This window comes from Eschrichtius robustus, chromosome 20 (assembly GCF_028021215.1).
Source record: "Eschrichtius robustus isolate mEscRob2 chromosome 20, mEscRob2.pri, whole genome shotgun sequence".
In the NCBI taxonomy this organism is placed as follows: Eukaryota; Metazoa; Chordata; class Mammalia; order Artiodactyla; family Eschrichtiidae; genus Eschrichtius; species Eschrichtius robustus.
The window spans coordinates 26,033,511-26,058,213 of record NC_090843.1 but is presented as its reverse complement, the minus strand read 5'-3'; the positions used below and the strand labels follow the sequence as shown (position 1 = coordinate 26,058,213).

Below are 24,703 nucleotides of genomic sequence, written 5' to 3'. Positions count from 1 at the left end.
CCAGCTCAGCAAAGGCTTGCTTTTTGCCCCAGCCTTGCCCCTTGCCCCAGGCTCATGTGGGGTTTCTGGGTCTCTCAGCCCCCCAGGCATGAAAGCCTGTCCCCTGGCCCAAGTACCGCTGACCAAGCAGAGACATAGGTGGTTGAGAGGGGCTGCTGGTGAGCATCCTGCTTTCCCTTCCCTACACCCCAGGTCTATCAAGAATGGTCTAGGGTGTGCCCGGTGATGGGAGAGGCAGGCCCCAGAGAAAAGACAAGTGGAAGGGCAGTGGAGGAGGGGAAACATTTATTTGACTTCAAGGAAAGCTACAAACAAATACCAAAAGCGAATCACTGAGACAGGCCCGCCCGGCAAAGACAGATTTCACATGTAGCACAGCATCCACTCGCTCACTACAAATGGTCTTGGAAGTGAAATGGGTAGGGAGGAGAGGATAGATCTGACCCAGACTATCCCCATATTTACAAGCTTTGGGCCCTCTATGCCAGACCCATAGATTCACAGAGAAATACACAAGACATTTTACACTGAGGATTATTTTTGTTTCCGGATGCTCCAAGACCAGGCCTTGTGTGGCCTACCCAGGCGGCAGGAACTTAAATCTCATTATTTACCGGCTCTCTTCTCAACATCACCCCTTTGGTCCTCCCCGGTCCCCTCCCACCCCAGGACCAAGTCTTGGGAGACTTGGGCCTGGGAGTGGGGAGGGAGGAGGAAGAGGAAGGTGGAATGAGACACAGTCATGGACTCCGGTCTCCGAGGCCAGCTCAGCTGGGCCCGGTGCTGCGGCACTATCCGACCTCAACTGCTGCCCCTTTTAGAGAAGTTTCTAGCTGAAACTCAAAATACAGCGATCATCCTTTTATAAATAAGTTAGAAGAACACAGATGGGGAGGGGAAAGTTCACATTAAACATGCGAGTTTCTTTTTTTCCTGGGGGAAGGAGTGCAACCACAGACACGAACGTTCAGAAACACTGGCGGATTTGGGGTGAGCAGAGGGGAGTGGGGAGCATGGTGGGAAAATAATAATTATCATTATTATTACAATAATAACAAGATTAACCAGTCCAAGAGAGAGGGAGCCACAGGAAGACTTAAGACCAAACGAAAAATCGTAGCACAAGGCCCGGGCGAGGCAGGCTCGTGGGAACCGGTCCCCTGCGGGCGGCGGCAGCGCGGGGAGGCTTGGAGGGGCCAGGGCTGGGAGCAGCACGGGCTCTTGGGCCGCCCGGGGCTCCTCCCGGCGGGCTCAGGGCTGGAAGGCGCTGCCGGCTGTAGCCAGGCTCATACTTTTCAGTTTGTTGTCTTTCTTCCACTTCATGCGCCGGTTCTGGAACCAGATCTTGATCTGGCGCTCGGACAGGCAGAGCGCGTGGGCGATCTCGATGCGCCGCCGCCGCGTCAGGTAGCGGTTGAAGTGGAACTCCTTCTCCAGCTCTAGGGTCTGGTAGCGGGTATAAGCGGTCCGGGCCCTTTTCCCGTCCGGCCCGGTCATATCTGGAGCAGACAGAGCAGCGAGGCAACGTTATTCCGGTTAAGGGAGGGGGCCCTGGGTGGGAGGGGGGCGTGGAGCAGGACCGAGGCGTCCCCGGCACCCAGCTCACCGCAGCTCCAATTCTCCCCACTCCAGATGCCCGCATCCGAGCTCGCTTTCTGCACCCCTTTCTCCTGCAGCCCCCACTTCTGCCGGCAGCGAATGCGCCCGGCTTTGTCTGTTGCTCCCTCCCTGTGCCTCACCCTTCGCTGGGCTCAGGCGGTCGCTCACCCCGGGAGGGAGGAGAACGGTTGCACTTTTGCCCTGGAAGGCTCGTTTTACTGCTCGCCCCTCCTCTGCTAGAACCAGTCTCAAAATTTCGGGGGCAAAGCAGGACCCTTCCCCACGTTACATAAACCTCATCCTTCATCCTAAAGCTAGTTCAAGCTGGGCAAATAAAACCTAAGGCGAATCTGGGAACAAATTATTAAAAATACTCCTCCCCAAACCCCCAGCTAAAGACCTTCTTTGGCTCTGTCCCCCGAGCTGTGAGGACCCTCTTAGAGACTTCTCCCCCTCTGGAGAAAAGAAATCTATATTTGAGGAAAAGCCAAGTTCTCCTCGCCGCCCCCCCCCCAAACGCGGAGAAGGAAAGCCGAGAAGACAAAAAGGGGAGCGAGAGCGAGAATTACCATGGCTGATGTGAAGCTTCCTCATCCAGGGGAATATCTGCGGAGTCTGCCCCTCGGGCGCGGCTGTGGAGGTGGCCATGGGCTCTGGCTGCGCCCGAGCTAGGCTTGGGCTGCTTAGCTGGCTCGCCGCTTCCTCGGGCTCCGAGGACACGCTGGCCTCGTCTATTTCGGTGAAATTGGCGCTGGAGCTGGCCGGGGTCGCCTGGTCGGAGGGGGACGAAGCAGAGGGCTTGGCGCCGTGGCTGTCGCCGTTGGTGCAGGGCAGGGACTCGGGCGAGGACAGGGAGCAGCTCGACGCCGCTTGCCTGAAGCGGGGCTCCTGGGAGGGCGCAGGGAAGGCGCGCGAGCTCTCGCCCACCGCCCCAAAGTGGCTGGAGGAGGCCGAGGAGCGGTTGACGCTGAGGTCCATCCCATTGTAATTGTAGCCGTAAGAGCCGGTGTGCATGGCAGCGGGATCCCTGTAAGAGCCGCTCAGAGAGCTGCCACTGCCATAATTTAGCAACTGATAGTCCGGGCCATTTGGATAACGCCCCGAGAAGGAGTTTACAAAGTACGAGCTCATTTGGGTGATTTTGGAGGGCTTGATTTGTGGATCGTGGTCGTTATAACCCTGTGCTTCACGATTTATGATGTATTAATGAATTATAGCGATGCACTGTACTTCGTTTTGCTATGTATGCGGCCAAACATGGGGGGGGTGGAAGGGGGATGGGGGGGCGTTAGGGAATCACGTGCTTTTGTTGACCAGTCGTAAATTCTCGCTGATGACCTCAAGAGGTAATTCATGCTCTATGGTTACAAATAATGACGATCCGAGAATCGTTAGGGCCGATTCAATGCGAGCCTCCGAGAGAGGGGGAAAAAGGAGAAGGGGGAGAAACAGGGAGAAGGTTGGCGGCGGCCTCTGAGCAGAGCGCGCCACCTCCCGGCGAACGGCGGGAGCGCGGGCCGCAGACCGCCATGGCGGCGACAGCCGCCTCCCTGCTGGCTCCGTGCAACCGCGGGGCTCGAAAGAAACCCGGCCTAGGCTCACCCACAGGGTTGAATCTTTTAGAGGAGAAACCCGATTGAGCCTTTACCCACCTTCTCGGGAGTGGAGTTCGTCTGTGCATCGTTCCTTCTCCCTGTAGTTATTATTATTATTATAACAACTCTGGATAAGATGACCAAAAATTGAGTTGCTCTTCCCTTACTCGGGCTTTGCAAGTCTCCGAGTTGGGGACGGAAATGGGGGAGAGGTTGGAAGATGTCTGTGAAACACAATGATTGCAAAGGGTTTCCCCTGTGAGCTCAGCCTGGCCTGCTTCCTGACCGGGATGCAGTGGCCCATCCACAGCATCCAGGCCAAGCCGGTAAGGCTAAGCCGAGGGTTCGAAGGAGAAGCCTTCGCTTCTCCTTGTTCCCTTAGAAGTTTGAAATCCTCTTCCTGACCTCTTCGTCATCCTTAGCCCAGGACGTAAGAAGGGCAGAGCAAGACAGGGACCCCAAAGGAAGAGGCCGGCTGGGGCTAAGTGGCCTAGTTGCGAGAAAAACGGTGGAGGCGACCGCGTCGCGGGGGCTGGGGTTTGGGTGTAAACATGGTCCTGAGAGTTTGGGACCAAGGCAGAATCCTTTCGCCTTCTCACCAGCTGCCCGCTATTGCCTTGGGATGCCCCACTTGAGACCCCTTGCTGGCATCTGGGTAGTTTCAGAATTTGCCCAGCGGCCCACTCCTTCCCAGGAAAAGGGTTCCGAGGACCCGCGGCCCCTTGCTGAGCGCGCTGGGCGGCCAAAGACCGCCACAGCTGGGCCCCTTCTGCCAGGCGGCTATTTTCTTTAAAAATAAAAAAGGGAGAGAGAGGGAGGAGGAAGAAAGGAAAACAGTCTCCGCAGCTTGCCGCCTGGGTGAGGGTGAGGGTGAGGGTGAGGGTGAGGGTGGGGGTGGGGACAGAATGGGTCGGTTTTGGTTGATGGGATGAGACCGAACTGCCCCATCACCTGGCCTCCTGCCCTCAGGTCTCCAAAGAGCGGGGGAAAGTCTTGCCCTTCGCCCAGCGCCTGCCAGCGGCTTCACCTTCCCCTACTTGTCGCTGAGCTACTACTTGAGGCAGGAAGGGGTGCCGGGAGCCTTCAGCTGAGGGCAGAGAGATAGATACCCGGTGGCCCCAATTTAGGCCAGGAGCCGAGGGCCAAGGCCGGCGGAGACCAGGCCATGTAGGCAGGCCAAAGACCACGGGCCTTGGCGATCCTGCGGACAGAACAGCGCTGCTGAGGCACTGAGACCCGCCTGGCTCAGTCTCTGCAAGAGCTCCCGGCTAGAGGGCCTCGGTGGCGTCCCTCGTGCCACGGACAAACGAGGAAATGCTAGAGACTGAGAGGGAAACGGCCCTTCTCAGTCCCCCAATTCCGCACCAGGAGAGGCCGTTGTGAGCCTCAGAACCGGCGAGGCGAGGCGCTGGAGCCTGGGCCGAACCGCTGTAGCCTTTATCTCAACTGTAACTTCCGAGCCGCATCTGGCCCTCTGGGGCCGACCAGGGCTCCTGCCTTTGCTGCGGAGTTTCCGGCACGGGGACGCAGGGGTGGCGGTGGGGGTGGGGGAGTGGCAGGGGAGGAGCAGAGGTGACCCAGCAGCGAGGTTTTACGTCTTTATTATTATTATTATCATTATTAATAATATTATTATTATTACCGAAGTATTTCACGTCCAGAGCTAAGACAAGACTACAAACACAACACATAGAAAATTAATAAAATAGAACTTTGTTTTCTTCTGAGGCTCCTCTTCTTACTTCTAGGTAGTATGTGCTCTTTCCAGTGGCTTTGGGGAGGGGCTGGGAGAGAGGTCTGGGGTCAGGGAGTCTTCGAGGCCCCCGCTGAGGGGACTGCGAATCTACCATTGAACCGTGCACGGGGGACATGGACGAAATGAGACGCGACACGGACGAGAGCATTTTGCTCTGCTTCCAGGAAACATCAAGTGAGTCCGGTCCTCAGTTCTCACGGGAGAGCCTCTTTGGGCTCAGGAGGTTCCACGGGGATGGAGGGGGCGCTGGGGTGCTGGCTGGGCTCAGGCAGCGCGGCCTCCCAGCGCCCAGCGAGAGCTCTGCGGGCGGGGGCGTCCAGGAGAGCAGTGGCCCCGCCTGTCGCGCGCAGGAGAGCAGGTCCCCAGGCTCCCCCGCCCGCAGAGCCTTCTCGGGGCTCTCTGATGCCCTCGGCTCCCCAAAGGCCTCTCCCTTCGCGTCCCCCCGCCCCCTTCCAGCGCCTTCATTCGGCTGGTTTTTCTTCTTCCTCCTCGGCACTGAGCTGAGACGCGCTGAGCAGTTTGCTCTCCTTTTTCCACTTCATGCGCCGGTTCTGGAACCAGATCTTGATCTGCCTTTCCGTCAGGCACAGGGCGTGCGCGATCTCGATGCGCCGCCGCCGCGTCAGGTAGCGATTGTAGTGAAACTCCTTCTCCAGCTCCAGTGTCTGGTAGCGCGTGTAGGTCTGGCGGCCTCGCCGGCCACTGGGCCCAAAGGAGGAACCTGTTACGCAGAGAGGAGATGCTGAGGCCTGGGGTCACCAGGGCCAGAGCCCCCCTCCCCCACTCGACCCTCGAACGGGGACTCTAGCCTGTCCCGGGATGCCCTCCACTCTCCCTGTTTCCCTGCCCCCCACCCTTCCTCACTCCTCCAGCGCCCCCTCCAGATTCCCTCCAGGTCTCCTAGGCTTATGCCTTCTGTCTAGATTCTTGGTGGGGGGATGGGAGGAGCAGTTTTAAATCCCACCTGAGCCTAGGGGGAGGGGCTGGGAAAGCACTGGCCAGGTGTGTCTCTTCCTAGCCGCATCTTTTCTTTCCATCCATCTGGCTCCCCCACCATCCTGTGATAGATTCCGGCCCTTAATCCGTAATGACGTAGATCGATCCGTAGTCGGCATTAAGGGCGCCTCACTTTCGTGTCCCGTTAATGGACATCAATTTGGGACTTAAGGCCGACAAATAATCCAACCTGAGATCCCGGCGCCTGCTTCTCCTTCTGTTCCCCTCCGCTCGCTCCCTCTCTTTCTTTTTCTTCTCCCTCCCTCCTCTGACTACCACCCCTTTCCTGGTGCCTCATCTTTCCCCAGCCCGCGACCCCCAGGGAAAACCAGTCCGGGACAGACTCAACCCTCCCTCGCCAGCGTCACGCCGCCCCTCTTCCCATGACGCACTCCGTTTTTAATGAACAGTCTTGGAGTGGGGGATCGGACCAGAGCTGGGGGTTACAGGGAGAGCCCAGCCAGTGACTGCGGCCCCTGCCCGCCTCCCTGACCCAGAATCCCGGCTTCGGCCTGGCGCTCCGGGAGAACCCACTCGTTCCCCCTGACTCGGAGTGCATCTGGGACTTTGCAAACTTTGCAACTCCTGAGGGCGAGAGGGCAGCGCGGGAGACCGGTGCAGGCGCCCAATCTTCCCTAAGCTCCGACCCGAGACGCTCTCTCTGGAGGAGAAGGGGGTGCTCTCTAGCTCTGGCTCCGGGAGGGGGGCCCGTGGGGGTCACGGCGGCCGCAGCAAGTCTCACTCACTGTTGCATGAATTCATCCGCTGCATCCAGGGGTAGACCGGGGTGGAGCACTTCTGCTCCTCCGCCTCGCCGAACACGCTCTTGTCCTGCGCGCAGTCGGACTTCCGCGGCTCCGGGTGGAACGGGGGCGGCTCGTCGGCACCCGAAAGCGCGCAGGCCGACTCCTTCTCGCGGTAGAAGGCCGGCGCCGGCCCGTAGTCGCAGGGCGCCGCCCGGCCGTAGCCGCTGCCGGCCGGCGGGTAATAGGCGGAAGCTGCAAAGCCCTTGTCCTGGCCGGGCCCGGGCCCGTAGGGCGCGGGGTAGTGCCTCAGCGGGTCCGCATAGCCCGACGAGTAGAGCGGGAGCTGGCCCAGGAAGGACTCCTGCCCGCTGGCCAGAGTGACGGGGAAGGTGGAGTTCACGAAATAGGAACTCATTGGGAGGGGAGGCGCGCGCGGCCGCTGCTGCTTCGCCGGGTTTATGATTTGTTGTGTTTTATAGTCCGAGCGCCGCGCCTATTAGTAGTATATCTGAGATTGGGTTTTAGCTGAGGGGGGATGGCGAGGTGCCAGTGAGGGCCAGAAGGAAATACAACCATCTGATCCAACACTGACCAATGGCAGAGGCAGGAATTGTCAAATAGCACCCAGGAGGAGCGCAGCCCGCGCTGGGGACCCGCGCACAAACCTATCAACCTTTTTTTCCCCTCCTTCTTCTCCTTCTGCTTTCTCTCTCTCTCCCCAACAGCACAACGCGTCCTGTTCCACCTACGTAGGATCTGCGAAAGAGGAGTCTGTGCCTTTGAGGGAGGAGGGAGCACTTGGATTGATACCACCCCATCCCCCAGTGATCAAATAAATATATCCCTCCCCTCCCCACGCAGAATAGGAAAAAGTTAATTGTGTTTTCAGAAAAGTTAACCCCTGCCTTGCTTGGGGTTAGGCAAGGCAGGGGTTATTCCCTCCAGGGAAGGTGGGTAAATGTCTCCGAATCTTGAACCTCAATCTCCTTAGAAGAGAACTAAAGGAGAAGGCTGGTTTCTCGGGTTTTGTACTGGTAGAAGGGGAGAAGAGTTCTCCACTGATCAGCATTGTTTTCAGAAAGCGAGAAGCAAAGAAGAAGAAACCCTCTCCTTCTCAGGTTTTGAAAAACGTTTTTCCTGTTTCTCAGATCTACTCCATCTCCTCCAAGCCTGGGTTTATTATTCCTGCTTCTCTGCAACTCTTATGGTCTGAGAGACAGGCCAGAGCCTGCTGCCCAGAGGACCCAGAAGGCTGGGAAATGGGAGCAGGGTCTGAGGCTAAGCTTCTCCCTCTGGTTGTGCAGCTAGGCTAGGAGCTTCTGGGAAGGCTACCGCTGCCGCTGCCCAAGACATCTTGCCTGGTTCTAGTATGTACTGCTTGCTCTTGGCACAGGAAGGGGCACCGGGAAGAGGGGGATAGGGAGAGGAGGGGTGAAAGGCATCCTCCAACCTAGGTTGTCTGATCCCTATCCTGCCTGCAACCCTCCCTCCACCCCACCTCCTACCCCAAAAGACATTAGAATATACTGGGCTATAGATTCTTAGGAATCAAAGGTGTTTCAGTAAGTCTGGGTTCAGGGAAGAAATTGTTCCCTCCTCCAGTTCTGGGTCCTCAAACCCTCCTGATATTGGAGACAATCAGAGACCAACGGGAAGAGAGGAGCCCTTGCTCCTTTTCCAGGTCTCTCCAGAAGCTGACAGTTCTTTTTAAAATTAATTCTTTCTCAAGACTTGGTTTTTGTTTAGTTTTATAAGGAGGGAGGGGGGTTGGGTCCTCCTGGGGTTGCAGTAGGCAGCTTACAACTATCATTCCATATCCCTTCTCCAGATGCTCACTACCCTTCTGTTTGTCTCTCAGCATCTCTACAATCCCTACCACATCTCATGTTTGTATCACCAGCTTGCTGCCTACAAGCTTTGGTGTGAGAGAGTGTGTACATCCCTGACTCTCTCTCTCTCTCATCTAAGGAAAATGAGCATTGGAGGCAGGCTGGAAGACTCAGCCATGGTATATTTTCAACATTCTAATGTGCACGTGGAGGCCAGGCATAAAGGGTGACAATCTTCGGACCTGGGGCCAGGAATGGGCCAGGGTGGGAGACAAAACCTGATGATGAAGGGGCTGGGCTGACCCTTCTCTGACTTGTTCTTTGGGCTCCTTTTTATGGGACAATTCTGCCCACTGAAGATGGCACAAGACATTAGGAAAAGAGGTAGAGGGCTGAAGTTGGTGACCAAGGGTGGGAACTTGGTTGCTTGCAAAGTGGCCTCCAAGGCTCCCTGAACTCAGGACAACTTCTGGGCTGCAACTTCATGGCTAAGTGGCTATTCCCAGTTGTCCCATCAACCACTTCCTAGCCCAACTCTTTGGGAGGTTTTGTCAAGATTTAAGAAAATAAACTCAAGCCTCCTAATGACGGAGAGTCATAAGTGCTCTAATCCAGCTGTGGTTAGGCCCACTCCTGGAGAGGAATGGGGAACATTTGGGCTGGAGGAGCAAGGTGGGGAGAGTGCCTTGTGTACCTCCTTCCTCCTTGCTACTGAGGTGGGGCCTTGGGCCTCAGTCCTCTGTGCCTCCTCTCTGGCCACAATGTCCTCATACTAGGACTGGATGGTGTGGGCTTTTCCATGAAGCCTGGATAACATAAGATTTGGTGAGGGAGGAAGTCTTCCCCTGTGACAGAAGCACGAGAATAATCGCCTTATCTTTAGAGTCATAGCCCCAAATTAACCTCACCTCTGCAGGTTGCCTGTCGTGAGATGGAGCCGCAAAGGCAGAGCCTGGGCGCCTGGAGTCCGGCATGAAAGGAAATAGCGCCTCATCGCTCTTATCTAAGCCCAGAGGTATTTATGAGCGTTTATTCGTCTGATCCGTTTGTTTGGGAGAAAGAGCAGGCAGGCAGGGCCGGGCGAGAGGCCGCCTGGCTTCTGGAGCCAGATCTCTATGAATCTGTCTGTGGTTCCGTCCACTGCCGTCTGTCTGTCTCCAAGGGGGAATATGTAAATACACAGTGGGCACAGCCATCGGCAGGTCTGGGGTGTCTCCCCCTGCTCAACGAGGAAGTGTGTGTATGGAGAGGTGGATATAAATGTGTACTAAGTCTTGAGTACACAACAGAAGGATTGCATAGAAATCTCACAGGCAGGATTTATAATTGTAATTTTCTGAGCTGTGACTCTGTGGTCCTGTGGACGTACACACATTCCAGCTCCCAGAGAAAAGTGTAAGTTGTGTTCAGCTCTGGAGTAAAATTCTCCTGCACCGGTAATATCAGGGAGGATATTTGCCAGTAGGTGTGTGGAGGGGAGGGGATTGAGACATTGTCCAGGCTTCCCACTTCCTCTCAGCTGCAAAGCTCCCCCCACCCCCAGCTCTTAGGACTGTGGGCACCTTCCCCCACCCCACTCCCAACTGTGATTGGGGTGGGGTGAATTCAAACATCTCAACCCAGTTCTTCCCCTAGACTCTGTGATTCTCTGGTTTTGGGGAACACAAATGTTCCCAGAGGGAGCAGTGTGGCCTCTCCCACTCTTTGAGAGCTGTTTAGAGAGAACATTGCCTTAAAATTGGCCAGTCCAAAGCACAGTACAAAGACATTTCCATTATGCAAATGAACGGCATCTTCTCTGATGGAGGGGGGAGCAGTGACAGTTCAGCTCCCTCTCCCCAGGTCCTTGGGCACCCTAAGAGCCCTTAAGGGTTTCGATCCTCTATACCAGCCGCCTTCCCCTCCCCATCTGTCCTTTGGATTGTCCACAAGAAAAAACCTCCGAGGGGCCCAAGACCTTCGGAGAGCGCTCCCTCGGGGCCTCCGGCACTGGGCCGGGCCTTCTAGCCGCCAGAAAGTCACTCTCTGCTTAAGAGCTGAAAGGGCTGCTCCTGCGGCCCAGACTCGCGAGGCGCCAAAGGCTCCGGGCCGCAGCCCCCGCGTTTGCCCCCAGTACCGCTGGGCCCCTCGACCTCGGCAGCTCCTCCAGCTCCGGGCCAGACCCTACTAACACCTCGGCCTGCCTGGCACCGCAGGCAATTTCCTGGAGCCCCCGCCCAGGAACTGGGGCCACAGCACCTTGAAAGGGGCGGCCAGAGCTTCCTCCTGCGGCTTGAAAGCCCGAGCTAATCAGTAACCCGTGAAACAGGGGCCAATATTCAAACTCGGCGGCAGCGGCGCGTACCCCCGCCCTCGCCACCCGCTTCTGGGAAAGCAGTCGCCTTAAGCGGGTGTGAGGGGTCCGGCAGGAACGGAAATTACAATGGTTGGATTCCTTACTGATTGATCCCCACTCCCACTCCCCGTTTCTTCCCAAAGCATATTTGTGTCGATTTCGCTTGAAATGATCGGGAATGGGGAAGGGGACCCACACTCACTTGCAAGACACCAACAGTTTCCAGAAAACTCGGCTCAATTCCTTCACCACAGACTCAAATGGCCAAGAAACTGGCAAGACCCACCACCCAACCCGGAGAACACAGACTCGGTTTGTCTTTTGACAACCGAGTGGAACTGCCCGGGCCAGCGCCTCCCCTGCGGGACCCCCCCCCCACCCTTAGCCGAAAAGAAAACCAAATAAACCTTGAACAGCCTTGGCCTCGGATCTCCCTAGCGGCCCTGGTGATCCCCTCTTGATCTTGGAGGGGGATAGCGGGGAGAGGGCTCTCGACTCTGATCCCCCAATCCTTTGATTCAGGGCCCCCTGCCCGCGGGATGAAGTATTAGTCCTTTTTAAATATGCCCTAGAAAAAGCCGCTTCCCTCAGCCAGCCGCCAGGTTTGGAGCTGGGATGAGGCTGACAAGGGGGAGGGGACGCTTGTTCTCCAATGCACACGCGGGCAGGCGGGAACCAAGATCCAGCGGAAAGCGTCAATCTGGGCCGACGTCCCCAGAATCCCGCCGAACCAGAGCGGCGGGGGCTCCAGTCGTCGGGCATGGTTCAGGCAGTGTCGCGGGGCATTCGGCGCCGAAGCCGCATGTCTCCAAACGGACGGTAGATGGCAGCAAACCGCATAATTTGGGTCAGAGCAAACTGTCTAAGGGATGATTTATACCCCGCCAAGACTACAGGAGAAAAAGACCTTTAGTCTGGGTGAGTTTGGGGAATTTTTCCTTTGAGAATAGGCTCTTAGTGCCGTGGGTGCTGGCCGAGAACTTCTCTGGCTACGCAGCCTAGGAGTCCCTTCAGGCACCCATTCCGGGCCTGCTTCGAGGGCATCTACCTGTGCCTCCAGGGGCCCCCCTCCAGCGCCACAAGTGGCTGCTTCTCTCTTCTCAGCTCAGGATTGAGAGGGCCAATATCCCCCTACACACACCCAGACCCCACAATCCCTGGGCAACCAGAGGCCCGAGGCTGAATGCTCTGCATCTGGTCTTTAAAAGAGTAAAGCAATCACCTATTCCTGCAAACCAAACTAAATCACAGTCTCTCCTGCCCTCCGCGCCCTAAATCCCTTATCGGTCGTCTGGCAGCTTCCCCAGAAGCCTTCTGTATTTTTAAGTCCTCACCTAGCGACTTGTGCCTTTTTCAACCCCAGCAGCTACTTTAGGAATCTCGGCCTCCCGCCCTACGGTTCTTCTCCCCCCTACCCCCGCCCCCGGAGGCCTGGCTGGGGAATGAAATCAGGCGCCGGAGGGACAGGATTAGCTGTCTGAGCTCAGTGCCAGGCAGCTTTCTGGCCCGGACACCATCAGGTCCCCTAATGGGATTTTCTTTTAATTTTATTTTTCTCTTTTTTGTTTTTGTTTTTCTCTTTTGTTTACACGCCTAAAGCAACGTGTTAAACAGCTTCTTCACAATCACCACATTTGGATCTAGGAAAGTTTGAAATGTTTCCACATCAAGACACACACGGCAATTTTCTCCTCCACCAAAATCCATACCAATAAAACACAAGTAATAGAACCAATATTGCACAGAAATCAACACGCTGAAACCTACCGCGTTAAAAACCACAAAATTGTCTCCCTGCAGAGCGAGGCTCCCTCCTGCGGGAGTGGCGAACGACCTGGGCATTTTCAGGCATGCTTCCTGGGAGGTCTCCCTCGATTTGGGTGCCTCCACCCACAGCCCTTTAATTTCAGAAATATCTCCGAAGGGAGATAATGAGTATTTCTCTATGAATTGTTCTTTCTGTGTCCCTCTAGACGCCTCCTCGCCCTCGCTGGCTCTGCGGAGATTCCAGGCCCTCCAGAGACCAGGACGTCCCTCAGCGCCACCGCCCCTTGTGCCAGTGCTGCCGGGAAACCACCGATACCCGATACCCGCACCGGGCAAGAGAACTGCGCGGGGGCAATTGGGGGAGGCCGGAACAAGGGAAGGATGGTGGGAGGGGGAGGGGGCGCAAACCCACAGAGGCCGTCGCACCCGGCTTCTGCCGGCGTCCGAAGCCCAGACATCCCCATCCTCTCTTTTGCAGCCCCCTCGCTTAAACCTCTCCTCCCAGCTTAAAAAGGCTACTTAGAGCTCGCCTCCGTGGCCCCTTTCGGTTCCTCTTCCCGTCTCCCTGCCTTGCTCCCCCTCCAGGAAGCAGCCACCCCTCTCTCGGCCACCGAATGTCCTGGGAAGCTTCTCCCTGCAGCGCCCAGAGGTGGGGTTCAGCCCCGTCTTGGGGGGGAAAGAGAGAGACAAACCCAAGCCCCACCCCCTATAAAATCGATGCAAAAGAATAAGAAGAAATTGTAGAATCTCCCTTACCTTTGCAGAGCTTGGGATTTCTTTCCTCCGATTGAAGGGGGTGGAGAGAAAGGAAAAAAAAAAAGAGAGAGAGAGAGAGAGAGCGTTCGGCTTCTTCTTCATCTTCCAGATAATATTGTCCCAACCTGAGAGCCGTTGCTTCCCCTTCTCTGACTTGGGAAGAGAGGGTGTTCGCTTTTCTGATATTTGCAGAGAAAATGGAGTAAGTTCTGGCTTTGAAAAATGGTATCAGGTTGCAGTCCTGGGCAGATTGTCCATTTACCCTCCATGATGACTAAAATCCCAGATCAGCAAGCAAATTAACTTAGAAATTAAAATTATTTTTGGTTTTCTCTTTTGTGTAATTCCCACCCCTCCTTCTCTCTCTCTCTCTCTCTCTCTTCTTTCCTCTCCCCCTCGCTTTTCCTCTCTCTCTTTTGCTTTATCGAGCTGATACTGAAGTATAAAAATATCAAGAGGCTGGAGCCCTGAAGGACGACAGTGCTCCGATCTAGGTGTGGTGTCCAAAAGAATGCTGCATTATAACCACCAGGGAAATGATAAAAAGTTCATGTTCACGATCGCCCGGCCACATGACCGGCGCTGGCCAATCGCTGGATTCAACCACTCATAAACTTCTATCACAAAGTTGTAAATTTTCATAAAACAACAAGGAATTTATTGCATTTCTTCATGGCTGCTCCACCAGCCACGCTTTTCTCAGTCGCCATCTTCTTTTCTTCTCCTTCTCGATTTTTGGGGAAACCCCAATCTGAGAAGGGGTGCGATTTGGGGTGTGGGGAATCAGGCGGAGGAGGCACAAGCATCCAGCTGGGAGGGGGGTTCTTTTTGGAACCTCCCTATTCTCACAGGAGCTCTGTCCCCCTCTTCTAGTAAAAATTCACCCCAAAACCTCCACACAGGGACCGTTCTAAGGCAATCTGGGGGTGAGTTAGGAGCAGCAGCCAGTGTCCAGAGCTACCACTTGCATCAGGGCGAAATGAAAGCTTCAGTGCCCCCTTTCCCACCTCTGAATGCCCCCCTCACTCCCAGCACTATAGATGGCGGGAACCCCACCTGTGAAGCTTGTAGCACTGCCGGTGTGGGGCCCTAGATCTCCTAGGGCCTACTTTTTGCCCCAAAGAGGCTAATGGGGGCCAAGGCGGACACTCTAGCCACTGGATGCTTGCCTCTGCACCACAGAAATTGGAGGAGGGTAAAGCCGGACCCTTGACTCTCCCACCCACATGTCCACACGCCCAGGTTCCCAGGGACAATTCCCTGTGCTCTGCGGGGGGGGGGGGGGGTGCGGTCATTAATGAGGGAACTGAAGGTTTAGGAGCCTTTTACTTACAAATTCAGATTAAACAGATTCTCCTAAAACACGCTTCCTTCCAACCCTCTTCCCCTTCTCTGTTCCAACGCCCGATCTTTAAATTTAAAAAATCCAGGGTTTATAATCGAATAGATACTAAAAATCAACTCCGCAGGTCTAGCTACGTAGGCACCGTCCTCTGGGTATTTATCCCTCAATCAAGGGGGTGTTTTGGAGACAAACAACAACCCAGATTCACCCCAGGTTTCCCAGGTCCCCTGAAATATGCCCGAATTTTGAATTGAGCTACCAGCGCCCAAATGCAGGAAAGGAAATAACCTCCCCCACACACAAATGTTTTTCTTTTTTCTCTTTCTCTGTACTCCGGAGAAGATTCCAGGTTGCCGGCAGCGCGGACAGCAAGCAGAAAGGCTCAGAGGCAGCCCGCGGAAGGCGGGCGGCCGGGCTCAGAGCGGCAAGGATGCGGCCACAGCAGCCGGGTAGTTCGCACCGCTCAGCTTCTCGCTATCGGCGCTCATTTTCTTCCCCCAATTTCAAGTTTTACTTGGGTCGCTGGGTCAATTTAGAATGAGATAAATTAAAATAAACGAAAGTAAAATAAATTGCAATAAAATAACCGAATAGCTCTTGCGGAAAATGTTTGCCGACCGAGCGGAAAGCCAGGAGCATCTTGACGTTGGAGGCCTGATTGGGCGGCCGGGAGGTTTTGCTCGCCGGCCTGGCCTCTGCCCAATGCCGCCCGCCCGTCGGCGCGAGAAGGGGGAGTGGATTTGGGTGGTCACCTTCCCTTTCCTTCCGCTCCTTCTTCGCTTGAGGCCTAGCACTTAAGATTTCAGCTCTATATTTGTGCCTCGGCCGCCGTGCCGAGCCAGAGCCTGGTGTGGAGGCCTGAATGAGGAAGAGTTTGTGGAACTGTGGGGGGTTTGTTTTTTGTTTTGTTTTGTGAATGTGTGCGACTGGGCACGTGGACTCAAGGACGTGTTTACTTGGGGGCAAATGTGAATCTGTGTGTTTTATGAGCCAATGTGTGAGTGTACCCTGGTATGTATAAATGTCTGTGAGTATGAATGTGGGGTTACTTGTGTGAATGTGAATACTATGTGTCCTGGGCAGGGTTTGGGATGTGTGAATGCCTGTATGTTTATTTGTGAACATAAGAATATGCGTGTTTGTGACTGTGTGTGACAATGTATATATTTATTTATGTGCAGTGTCAGCCTGTAAATAGGTGTGGTTGGGTGCATCTGTGTGTCAATATGTGTAAAAAAATGTAAAGGGAATGTGTGTGTGTGGTATCCGAGGTTCACTAGTTGGCAGCCCCCAGAGCAAGGGGCACAAGAAAAAAGAGCAAGCCCCAGCACAGAAAGAAATGGGCCAGCAGCAGAAGTTGGAGCAAAGGAGTGCTGGGATGCATGACTATCCCTCACCCCTCCCAGCCTTAGGGAGACACAGAAAATAGGGGATCTGTTTATTTTTAATTGCATTTATTTCTTCATCCTTCAGATACACATAGAATGCAAAGAGGATCACAGGGGCTGGTGGGAGCAAGGAGCAGCGGGCAGGCCAGGTGCACAGAGGGGACACTTGAGCTAGTTGGTGGGTCCTTGGGGCTCCCTAAGGCCCTTTCAGCGCCACTACTGGGAAGGGGGTGTTGCTCAGGAAGCTGGGGAACCACACATGTTATTCCAGACCCACAGACCACACAGACAGCGTCAAAGATGGGGCTTACAAAACAGCAAGATTTTACCAAAGACCTTAACAATTAGCGACATAGAAAAGGGGAGGCAAATTCCAGAAAGCTACAGAACAGGTAGATGATGTCCTTCCCATACTGTACAAAACAAACCTGATGGACTTTCCTATAGGTAGTATTTTTTTTTCAGTGTTAAGAAACCAAAATTTCACCTTCTCTCCTTAAAAAAAATTAACTGCTTTCCATTTAAATAGGTTTTTTTTTCCCTCCCTATTTGACTTGAGTTTCCTGGTTCAGTTCCCAGAGCTGGGTTTCTCTCTCTTTCCCTTTTTCATCTCTCTTCCTCTGCCCTTCCTCTGTCCCTCACTCTTCCTCGTCCTCCTCCGCCTCGGCCTTGTCCTGCCTGGTGGCCCCGGGGCCTGCTGTCTTGTTCTCTTTTTTCCACTTCATGCGGCGGTTCTGGAACCAGATCTTGATCTGTCTTTCGGTGAGGCAGAGCGCGTGCGCGATCTCGATGCGCCGCCGCCGCGTCAGGTAGCGATTGTAGTGAAACTCCTTCTCCAGCTCCAGGGTCTGATAGCGGGTATAGGTCTGGCGACCTCGCTTTCGGTCGGTCCCTGCGCAGGTTATTTGCAGGAGAAAAATCAGTGAGTGAGGAACGAGCCATGAGAGTGCTCAACTCCCTCTTGGACCCTGTATGCGGTTTGGCATCGGTGGTTGGAAGAGCCTATTTCCCATTACATCAAATTGTCACTATCCATACCCCAGCCTATGCCTGCCATCTTTCCTCAACGTGCAGACCTTTCTACAGACCTCCCAAGGCAAACACTCCCATCTTCCACCCAGGAAGTCTTCTAGCCTAGGGCTTCTGAACACAAGGTCTAACCTGCTGGCTCTTGAAGGCCCTGTGCCTAAAGGGGTGTATGTGGGATGAAAGGCAGTTAATCCTCCGGGACCAGGAACCCCAAGTCTCCCCTTTTGCATGCTGACTCTGATGGTCTTTGGGGGTACAGGATAACAGAAACCATGCAAGTGACCCTGGAGTGGGACTCTAGGCCTGGCCTGAAGGCTTTTCCCAAAAAGAAAAGGAGACAAACAGCCTCATAGGTCCAGTCTCCCCCCTCCCCCAGCCTGTTGTGGAATGAGGAGGAGGTGAGAATTTGCAGATTTCCTTGGAGCGTGGAGTCAGTTGGAGAGCAGCTGCCTTCTGATGACTATTTTCCAGTGAGTGGCTGAGGTTCAGACAGGGCCAGGCTGTCCTGCCTGCCCACCTGTCCAGACAACCCAGCCCTCCAAAGCAATCTTTGGGCCTCCAGGAAGGCACAGAGGGAGAGGAGAGACAGCAGCCTGGGTTGGGGTAGAACATTCAGTATCTGGCTGGTGGGGGCTGAAGGGCAGGGAAGAGCTTCCCAGGTTAGGCCCCAAACCCTGAGGAGGCTTGGGGGAGGTGCTGGTGCCAGCCCTCCTAGGAAGGAGACAGTGGGAGGAGGGGCTAGGGGCCCTAATTTCAAGTCAGATAAAAGCCAAGCTTAAATGTTTATGAGCAGAAAAATTGGAGCTTTAATAAATCAGCTGGAAAGACAGTTGAATTATGAAGCAGGTAATGGGGACCGTGACCACTAATACTGAAAGTGTAAGAGCTGGGCTCCTCCTGGCCCTCAACCCTGGCTGGATTGGGAGCATCTGACCACAAGTCTTGGGTCTTCTGGACCTTGAGATTGGCCTCTGAGTCCAGGACAACATTATGAAGGATGTCTGGGACAGGCTTGTCAGGAGACCCCACGGAGCCTCTGGTCTCTTGGGGTTCCTGCAGCAGCTTCCTCGGTGGCCTGCACTCTCTAACTCTTGATTTGGCTCCTTGGAGTCCTAGCGTCTCCCCCAAGAGGACATCCACCCTTCTGGAACGACACTTGCAAACTAGTTGGCCAGTTCTCCAGGGGAGCTAGGAAGGGCACCTGAGGAAGCCAGCTGTACTCCCCTGAGGCCTCTGCTCCTTTCTCTAGTTCGCCTGCCTCCCCCTTCCCAAGTTAACTGGGGGTCAGGAGCCTGCTCTCTCTTGGCCTTAGCCCCCCTCTCTCCACCTGCCTCTCTGGCTCTGTGTCCCTGGCTGAATCCTCATCACCTCTCACACCCCCTCCTCCCACCAGGCCTCTAGAGCCCACCTCTAATTGTCCAGAAGGGAATAATGGGGGAGCGGGGTTGGCTGGGAAGAAAGGGGGAGGGGAGAACTGCTCAGCGCTGCAGCCCCCTCCCCTAGACCTTATCCAAGCTGGGGCTGGGGGACACACCCAGAGCTGAGATCCCCGGCTGGGTAAGGGAGAAGGGAGGGGGGGAGACCCTAATGGCTATTCTTTGAAAACCCCAGCCTTCCTCCGCAAGACAAACGGCCTCCTCTCCAGCCCGTGCCGGCGCGGCTGATAAATATTTAAAGCTAAAAGGACGGGAGGAAGGGTGGGTGGGTGGGGGGGGCGGGTGGGCTGGGGGCTCAGAGCGCCGCGGCGTCGGCGGAGAGGGATCCGCTAGGGAACAGAGCGAGCCTGAGAGCACCAAGCAAAAACGGGAATGGGGGCGGCGCGCCGGGTCGCGGCTCGGGGTGGGGGGCCGCGTCCCCAGGGCCGACCTCCTACCAGGAGCACTCTGGACACGGAGAGGGGCACTTGGCCGGGAAGGGGGCGCCTTCCGGGGAATGTGCCCGGGCCACTGCGGCTCGGGACCGCTCGGGACTGCTCGGTGCGCGGCGTTACCTGAGCTTCGCATCCAAGGGTAGATCCGGAAGTTACTCTCGGCCGCCAAGTCCGAGTCCCTCTGCTCCTTGGCGCCCGCCGCCTTGGCAGAGTCGCCGGGACACACCCCGGAGAGGTTCTGCTCAAAGGGTGCGCAGTGCATGTTGAAGGAACTCGGCTCGAGCCCGTAGCCGGCCGCGTAGACGCCGGCTGCACTCTGGCCCGCCATGCCCCCCCCGCCGGGGTACAAGCCCTGCATCGAGGCGGCGAAGGAAGCGCCCGAACCCGCTCCATAGCCCGGGCGCTGGGGGTTAGAAGCAAACGCACAAGAAGTTTGTTCGGGGAAGGCTCCGGTAGCGAAAACCGAACTTGCGGCTGGATATTTAGAAAATAAAGCATTCGCATAATACAATGAACTCATAATTTGGCCGGATGATTTGTAGGCAGGGACGTTTTAGTGTCGGTTTTACGAGATTCCTTGATATATTACAGAATTAGAGTCCAGATTTACACCAAAAAGGACCCCCTTTTTCCTCTCTGGACCACGTGACCCCGCCCACGTGACGTCCCCTCTGCCAATAGCCGTGCAGCCTCCCCACGGCTCCCGGTAATGTGGAAAAAATTGTGTGGCGTTGGATTTATAAAATATGATCAATAATGAATGAGAAAACCAGGCCCTGTGGATTGGGGCTGGGGGCTCAAGGGCCGCTGTCGACCCCCGTGGGCTGGAGGCAGCTTGCAGGCGAGATTTGGGGAAGAAGGGATTGAGTGGAACGGAAAATAAATAACCTCCGAGAGCGATCCTTGTTGTCACCCCCTCCTCCCCAGCCCGTTACCCAGCCAGAAACAAACGCAGGGATTGCATACAACCGGGTGAGTGGGTGGGTGGGGGCAGGCCAGGTCTTTATTAATCCGGACCGCTTCAGCCTGGCTGGGCCTTTGGGGGAACTTGGTCCGGAACTGGTCCGTTTCTCCCGAGGTGAGGAGCGAGGTGAGCCTGGCCTCAAGGCTCGCTCGCTCTTTCTCTGCCCCAGACGGGCAGGGATGGAGTGAGGTTTCCTGGGTGCTCCCAGAGGCGCGGAATCCAGCCCATGGGCGTTGGATGCTGCGGTTTCTGGTGGCTAAAAAATAAAAAATAAAACAAAGGTTTTAAAATTAAAAAAGGAAGGGGGTGGAGAGGGTGGGAAGAGAAAGGAAGGGAGGAGGGTGGCCCGGTATGCTGCTCTCCTGGTTCCCGGAGGCGGATGCCTCAGTCGAGCGTGGCTGCTGGAGAAGCAGAGGGAGCGAAGGAAGGAAGGCGGCGAGCCACCACCTCGGAGCTGGGCGAAGGTGGCCAAGTCCCAGAAAGGGAGAGGCAGGGAAGAGCATCTCCCTTCTCCTCCTGCTCCCCCCCACGAGAGTACGAAAAAAATTAATTTTTTTTAAATTTTTCAGCTTGTTCAGCAGCTCCACACTCCACCTCTACCCCTGCACACACACACACAGGAGAGGGCACACAAAAACAAAGTGGGAGGTTGGGGAGATAAAGCCACCAGCCCAGGCGCATCTCTCCCGCATGGCCTGGGCGCGGGGGGTCTCCGGGGCCGGCAGCCTCGGAACGCGAAGGGAAGGGGAGGGGGTTTCTCTCGGCTCCCCTCCCTCGTTCGTCTCTCCTCCAATCACGCGCAGCCGCCTCCCTCACCCCCTGCGCCCCTGGGCCAAGGGACTCGCACCACCTGCCTCCAGCCCCCGCCCCCTCCGCTGCACGGCCAGGCGGACGCAGGAGCCCGGTGACCGGCTTCCCCCTCCGCAGCTCTGCAAGGCGCCGGGAGCAAATGAGGAGTACGGGCCGGGCAAGTCTCGGGTTCTCGCTTGTAAACTTTATTGTAACTCTTCCGCCCTTTTCAGGCGCAGACAACAGAACAAAGTATAGAGGAACAACAAAATATATAATTAGCCCTCCCGCCCCCCAATAAAGCAATTCACGGATACAGGATACATTCTCTTCACAGTAAACCTAAGAACACTTTAAACAATTGCCCACAGCGCGCATGCTAACTAAAGTAACCTCTTTTGAGAAACACTTAAGACAAAATTGTTAAACCAAAGCGGTGGGGGGGGGGGGGTGGGAAGAGAGAAGCCAGAGAAAAAGCCAGCGAGCTAGGGAGGGCAGCAGGGAGGGGGGTGGGAGGGGAAATGAGGACGAGGCGAGAGAGAGAGAGAGAGAGAGAGAGAGAGAGAGAGAGAGAGAGAGGGAGGGAGACAGAAAGAATTACGGCGTGAATAGGCAGTTTCATGTTGTTGGGAGAACTTAGCAGAAATCGGTACCTCGGTCATTACAAAGAAGCACGTTCAAAGGAAAAAAGACCATTGCACAAGGAGGCTTTTTACACGGGGCAGGGGCGTGGGGGTGGGGCTCAGCCAGGCCGCAGCCGCTCACCCTAGCAGGGAGAGGAAGTCCTTGCTTAAAATCCTTTTCTTTCCCCCCCGGCCCCCAAGAGATGGGAAGGAGATCCACGGTAGCTCACACACAGAAGCTATTACGAGAAACTACCACTAGCGGGGACTGGCGCGGCGGGGACGCTGCGGTGGGAGGCCGGGCTCCGGGCCCCGCTCACGGGGCCAGAGCTCTCTCGGGCGGGGGCGGGCGACGGCAGCGCGGTCGGGTGACCCGCGGAGGCAGGGCGGCCGCGGCCCTGGCAGTCCCAGCTGGAGCCTACTTCTTGTCGCCCTTCTGCGCGTCGCCCTCGTCCGCCGCCTCCGGGGCCCGCTCCAGCTTCTGTTTCTCCAGCTCCTCCTGCTCGCATTTGCTGCTAGGGAACTTGTCTTTGTTGTTCTCTTTTTTCCACTTCATCCTTCGGTTCTGGAACCAGATTTTGACCTGTCTCTCTGTCAGTCCCAGCGCATGTGATACCTCGATCCGCCGCTTGCGAGTCAGATAGGGATTAAATAGGAACTCCTTCTCCAGCTCCAGGGTCTGGTAGCGGCTGTAGGTCTGTCGGCCTCGCCTGCGTCCGGCGGCTGCTGGGAATGGGGGAAAGGGCGAGACAGAGGGGAGGGGAGGGTGGGGGAGGGGGCAGAGACAGAGAAGGTTGGAAGATTCGTGAACCAGCCTAGGAGACCAGTATAATAAGGGCAGGGGACCTTCTACCCCGTGCAGGGGCGGGAGCGCTGGGAGGCCGCGGTCAGCCGAGGGGGGGCGGGTGAGGGGGATCAGACACCACTGAATCTAAGGGAGCCAGAAAGGGGAGCCCCCTCCCCTGGTAACCAGCACCAGAGAGTTGGGCGGGGGTGGTTGAATCTATTAAAAGTGCCATAAACTTTAGAAGGAAGGATGTGAAGGAGGGGGAAAAGTAAGAATAAAAAAGCCGGGATGGGGACGAATGGACCCACCTTGAAAAGCCCCCAGAGCCTCTGCCCCAGAAGAAAAGTTTCTTCAGGGTAATTAAACTATAAAGCAATTGAGAAGTGCAAAAGTTGAGCGCCCCATTCCCACCACCCTTTCTCCACTACCCCCCATAAAACAGTAAAAGGGGAAAAAAGGAGGGGAAGAAGAAAAAAAGGCAGGCAGGGTGAGGGGTTTATGGATTCAGGAAATGTCGCTTAGCGACCTCCTTCAAGGGAAACAAAAAAAGAAAGAAGGAAAGGGAAGGAAGGAAGGAAGGGAGGGAGGGAGGAAGCAAGGAAGGAAAGAAGGGGGAGCCTATCTGAACGGAGCAAGCAAGTCTTCCAGGGGCTGGCGGAACCGCGCCTGGCCTGCCCGGACCCCCCGTGCCGGCCTGGGCCCCGGGTCTCCCTTCCCCCCGCCGGCCCCGACGCGAGCTCACCTTGCGGGCGCATCCAGGGGAAGAGCTGTGTGGGCGATGGGCTCTGCTCGGACCCCTCGGCCTCCTCCCCCAGGCCGCTGGCGGCGGCGAGCTTGCAGTCTGCGTACTGCACCAGGTCTGGATCCTGCGCACCGAACAGGCTCTGCCGCTGCAGCGGGTCGTAGCCGTAGAAGTTGCCCGGGTCCCCGTGGCACGCCACGGCGCACGGGTTCTGCTGATAGGGAGCCGTGGACAGCGACGACGGCCCGTGGTAGAACTCCTGGATTTGCGATGGGTGCTGGAAGCTGCCGCCGCTGCTGGGACCGTACACCACGGTGGGTCGGCCGCCCAGGTCCTGGGCGAAGCCGCAGTCATAATAATTGGGGCGCAGGGACTCCCCGGTTTTGTATTTGGAGAACAGTGAGTTGACGAAATAAGAGCTCATTTTATTGAATTTTGAGGCGGCGGCGGCGGCGGCGGCTGTAGTTGGGGGCTGTTGGGGAGGGGGTGGGGAGGGGGAAAGGGAGGGAGAGAGAGAGAAAAAAACGCGGATTCGCCGGCTCCTGGTCACCCTCGCCAGGAAAGGAGAGGAAAAGGAGGAGGGGGGAAAAAGAAAAGAAAGAAAAGGAGAAGAAGATCTCGAAGCCACCACACTTTTTGTGATTTCCAGGAATAGAAAAGGACAGCGAAGCCTCCAAAAGTCTAAGCTTGCATGGCAGCCACTGCTCGCTCGCCCTCCCCCACCCCCCACCCCCCCAAAAAAAATATACCGCCACTTAAAGAGGTCCTCGCTTTACATTTCGAAGAAGGGATGCCAGTTCATAAACAGTTTTCGGTGATTTACTTCCCTGCAAATGAGTTGTTTCATATTTTGCACTGTCTTTTCATGATCATTTGCATCCATTAGAGACCCCGCATCCTATTGGCTTCTCCGTACTCCTCCCGGACAGAACGCAGAGCTAGGGTGAGAGCGAGAGAGAGCGAGCAAGAGAGAGAGCTAGAGCGAGAGAGCGCCAGGGAGTGAGGAGAGAGCGGAAAAAAAAAAAAAAAAAAAAAGAAGGGGAAGGAAAAAAAAAAAAACACCCAGGGAGAGAGAGGGGGAGAGGGGGAGAGAGCGGGGAGGAGAGGGGGGGAGAGAGAATGAATACGGATTAAATCTGTTTAACTACCTACATTAATGAGATATCTCTCGCCTCACAACAAATCAAATACCTTCGCAGACCACCCCCAAAGACTGATGTGGGGCGCACGGAAAAAACCACGCACACACATACACAACGCGCCAGGCGTAGGCACGCTGTTAATTTCGCGATTTTAACGAGGCAGTTGGAGTCTTTTTAAATGTCAGAGTCGCTTCGGAAAAATGTAAAAGAACACGGTTTAATTGCACCGAGTTTTAAAAGGTCCTATAAATGTAATTGGTATTTTAATACAAGTTATCAAATCATACAGCTTCCTCTCCTAAACATATTTTCAAACAAACGAGGTAGTCATATTTAAAGCTTTAATGATCAATTTCCTTATTATTGATAAAGGTTTAACTATCGTGTGGAGGGAATTGGCTGGGTAACTGGCCCCCAAAAACGGCTGTAAACTCTTTAACAAACTATAAAACGCAATAAAGCCGAGTCTGTTGTTGTTTATGCCGCAGCGCATAAAAGCTGTTAGCATTTTACGAGTTCTTTCCTCTACAGCTATAAAACTGCAGCTTCGATCGCCCCCGCTGCCCGACTGCAGCATGGTGGGGGTGACAAAGCCGAAATGAGAATGATTATGAGTTTTTTCGGCGCAAACTGTGACTTTTCAGA

General features: G+C 55.5%; 4 protein-coding genes across 6 annotated transcripts; all 4 read right to left on the bottom strand.

Annotated features, from left to right (window-relative positions):
* Nucleotides 1–268: 268 nt before the first annotated feature.
* HOXB5 (homeobox B5) lies at nt 269–2,757 on the bottom strand. The gene is made up of 2 exons (XM_068530607.1): nt 2,169–2,757; nt 269–1,499 (listed from the first exon to the last, which is right to left on the bottom strand). Exons 1-2 carry the CDS (start codon nt 2,728–2,730, stop codon nt 1,252–1,254), a joined length of 810 nt encoding a protein of 269 aa, XP_068386708.1. The 5' UTR covers nt 2,731–2,757; the 3' UTR covers nt 269–1,251.
* Nucleotides 2,758–4,797: 2,040 nt separating this feature from the next.
* HOXB6 (homeobox B6) lies at nt 4,798–13,416 on the bottom strand. Its single transcript, XM_068530662.1, has 3 exons — nt 13,380–13,416; nt 6,693–7,448; nt 4,798–5,671 (listed from the first exon to the last, which is right to left on the bottom strand). Exons 2-3 carry the CDS (start codon nt 7,105–7,107, stop codon nt 5,412–5,414), a joined length of 675 nt encoding a protein of 224 aa, XP_068386763.1. The 5' UTR covers nt 7,108–7,448; nt 13,380–13,416; the 3' UTR covers nt 4,798–5,411.
* Nucleotides 13,417–16,161: 2,745 nt separating this feature from the next.
* Nucleotides 16,162–19,922, bottom strand: HOXB7 (homeobox B7). Its single transcript, XM_068530187.1, has 2 exons — nt 19,132–19,922; nt 16,162–17,004 (listed from the first exon to the last, which is right to left on the bottom strand). The coding sequence occupies exons 1-2, from the start codon at nt 19,529–19,531 to the stop codon at nt 16,751–16,753; spliced, it is 654 nt and encodes a 217-aa protein (XP_068386288.1). The 5' UTR covers nt 19,532–19,922; the 3' UTR covers nt 16,162–16,750.
* An 82-nt stretch (nt 19,923–20,004) lies between these two features.
* Nucleotides 20,005–23,615, bottom strand: HOXB8 (homeobox B8). 3 transcript variants are annotated; one of them, XR_011071924.1, is made up of 3 exons: nt 22,917–23,615; nt 21,530–22,113; nt 20,005–20,231 (listed from the first exon to the last, which is right to left on the bottom strand). XR_011071924.1 is itself a non-coding variant. In XM_068530660.1 (2 exons), the coding sequence occupies exons 1-2, from the start codon at nt 23,338–23,340 to the stop codon at nt 21,806–21,808; spliced, it is 732 nt and encodes a 243-aa protein (XP_068386761.1). In that variant the 5' UTR covers nt 23,341–23,615; the 3' UTR covers nt 20,959–21,805. The 3 variants fall into 3 exon arrangements, 2 of the variants coding, with proteins under 2 accessions (XP_068386761.1, XP_068386762.1); XM_068530660.1 differs by lacking the exon at nt 20,005–20,231 and having other exon boundaries at nt 20,959–22,113; XM_068530661.1 differs by lacking the exon at nt 20,005–20,231 and having other exon boundaries at nt 20,959–22,110.
* Between the last annotated feature and the right edge of the window lie 1,088 nt (nt 23,616–24,703).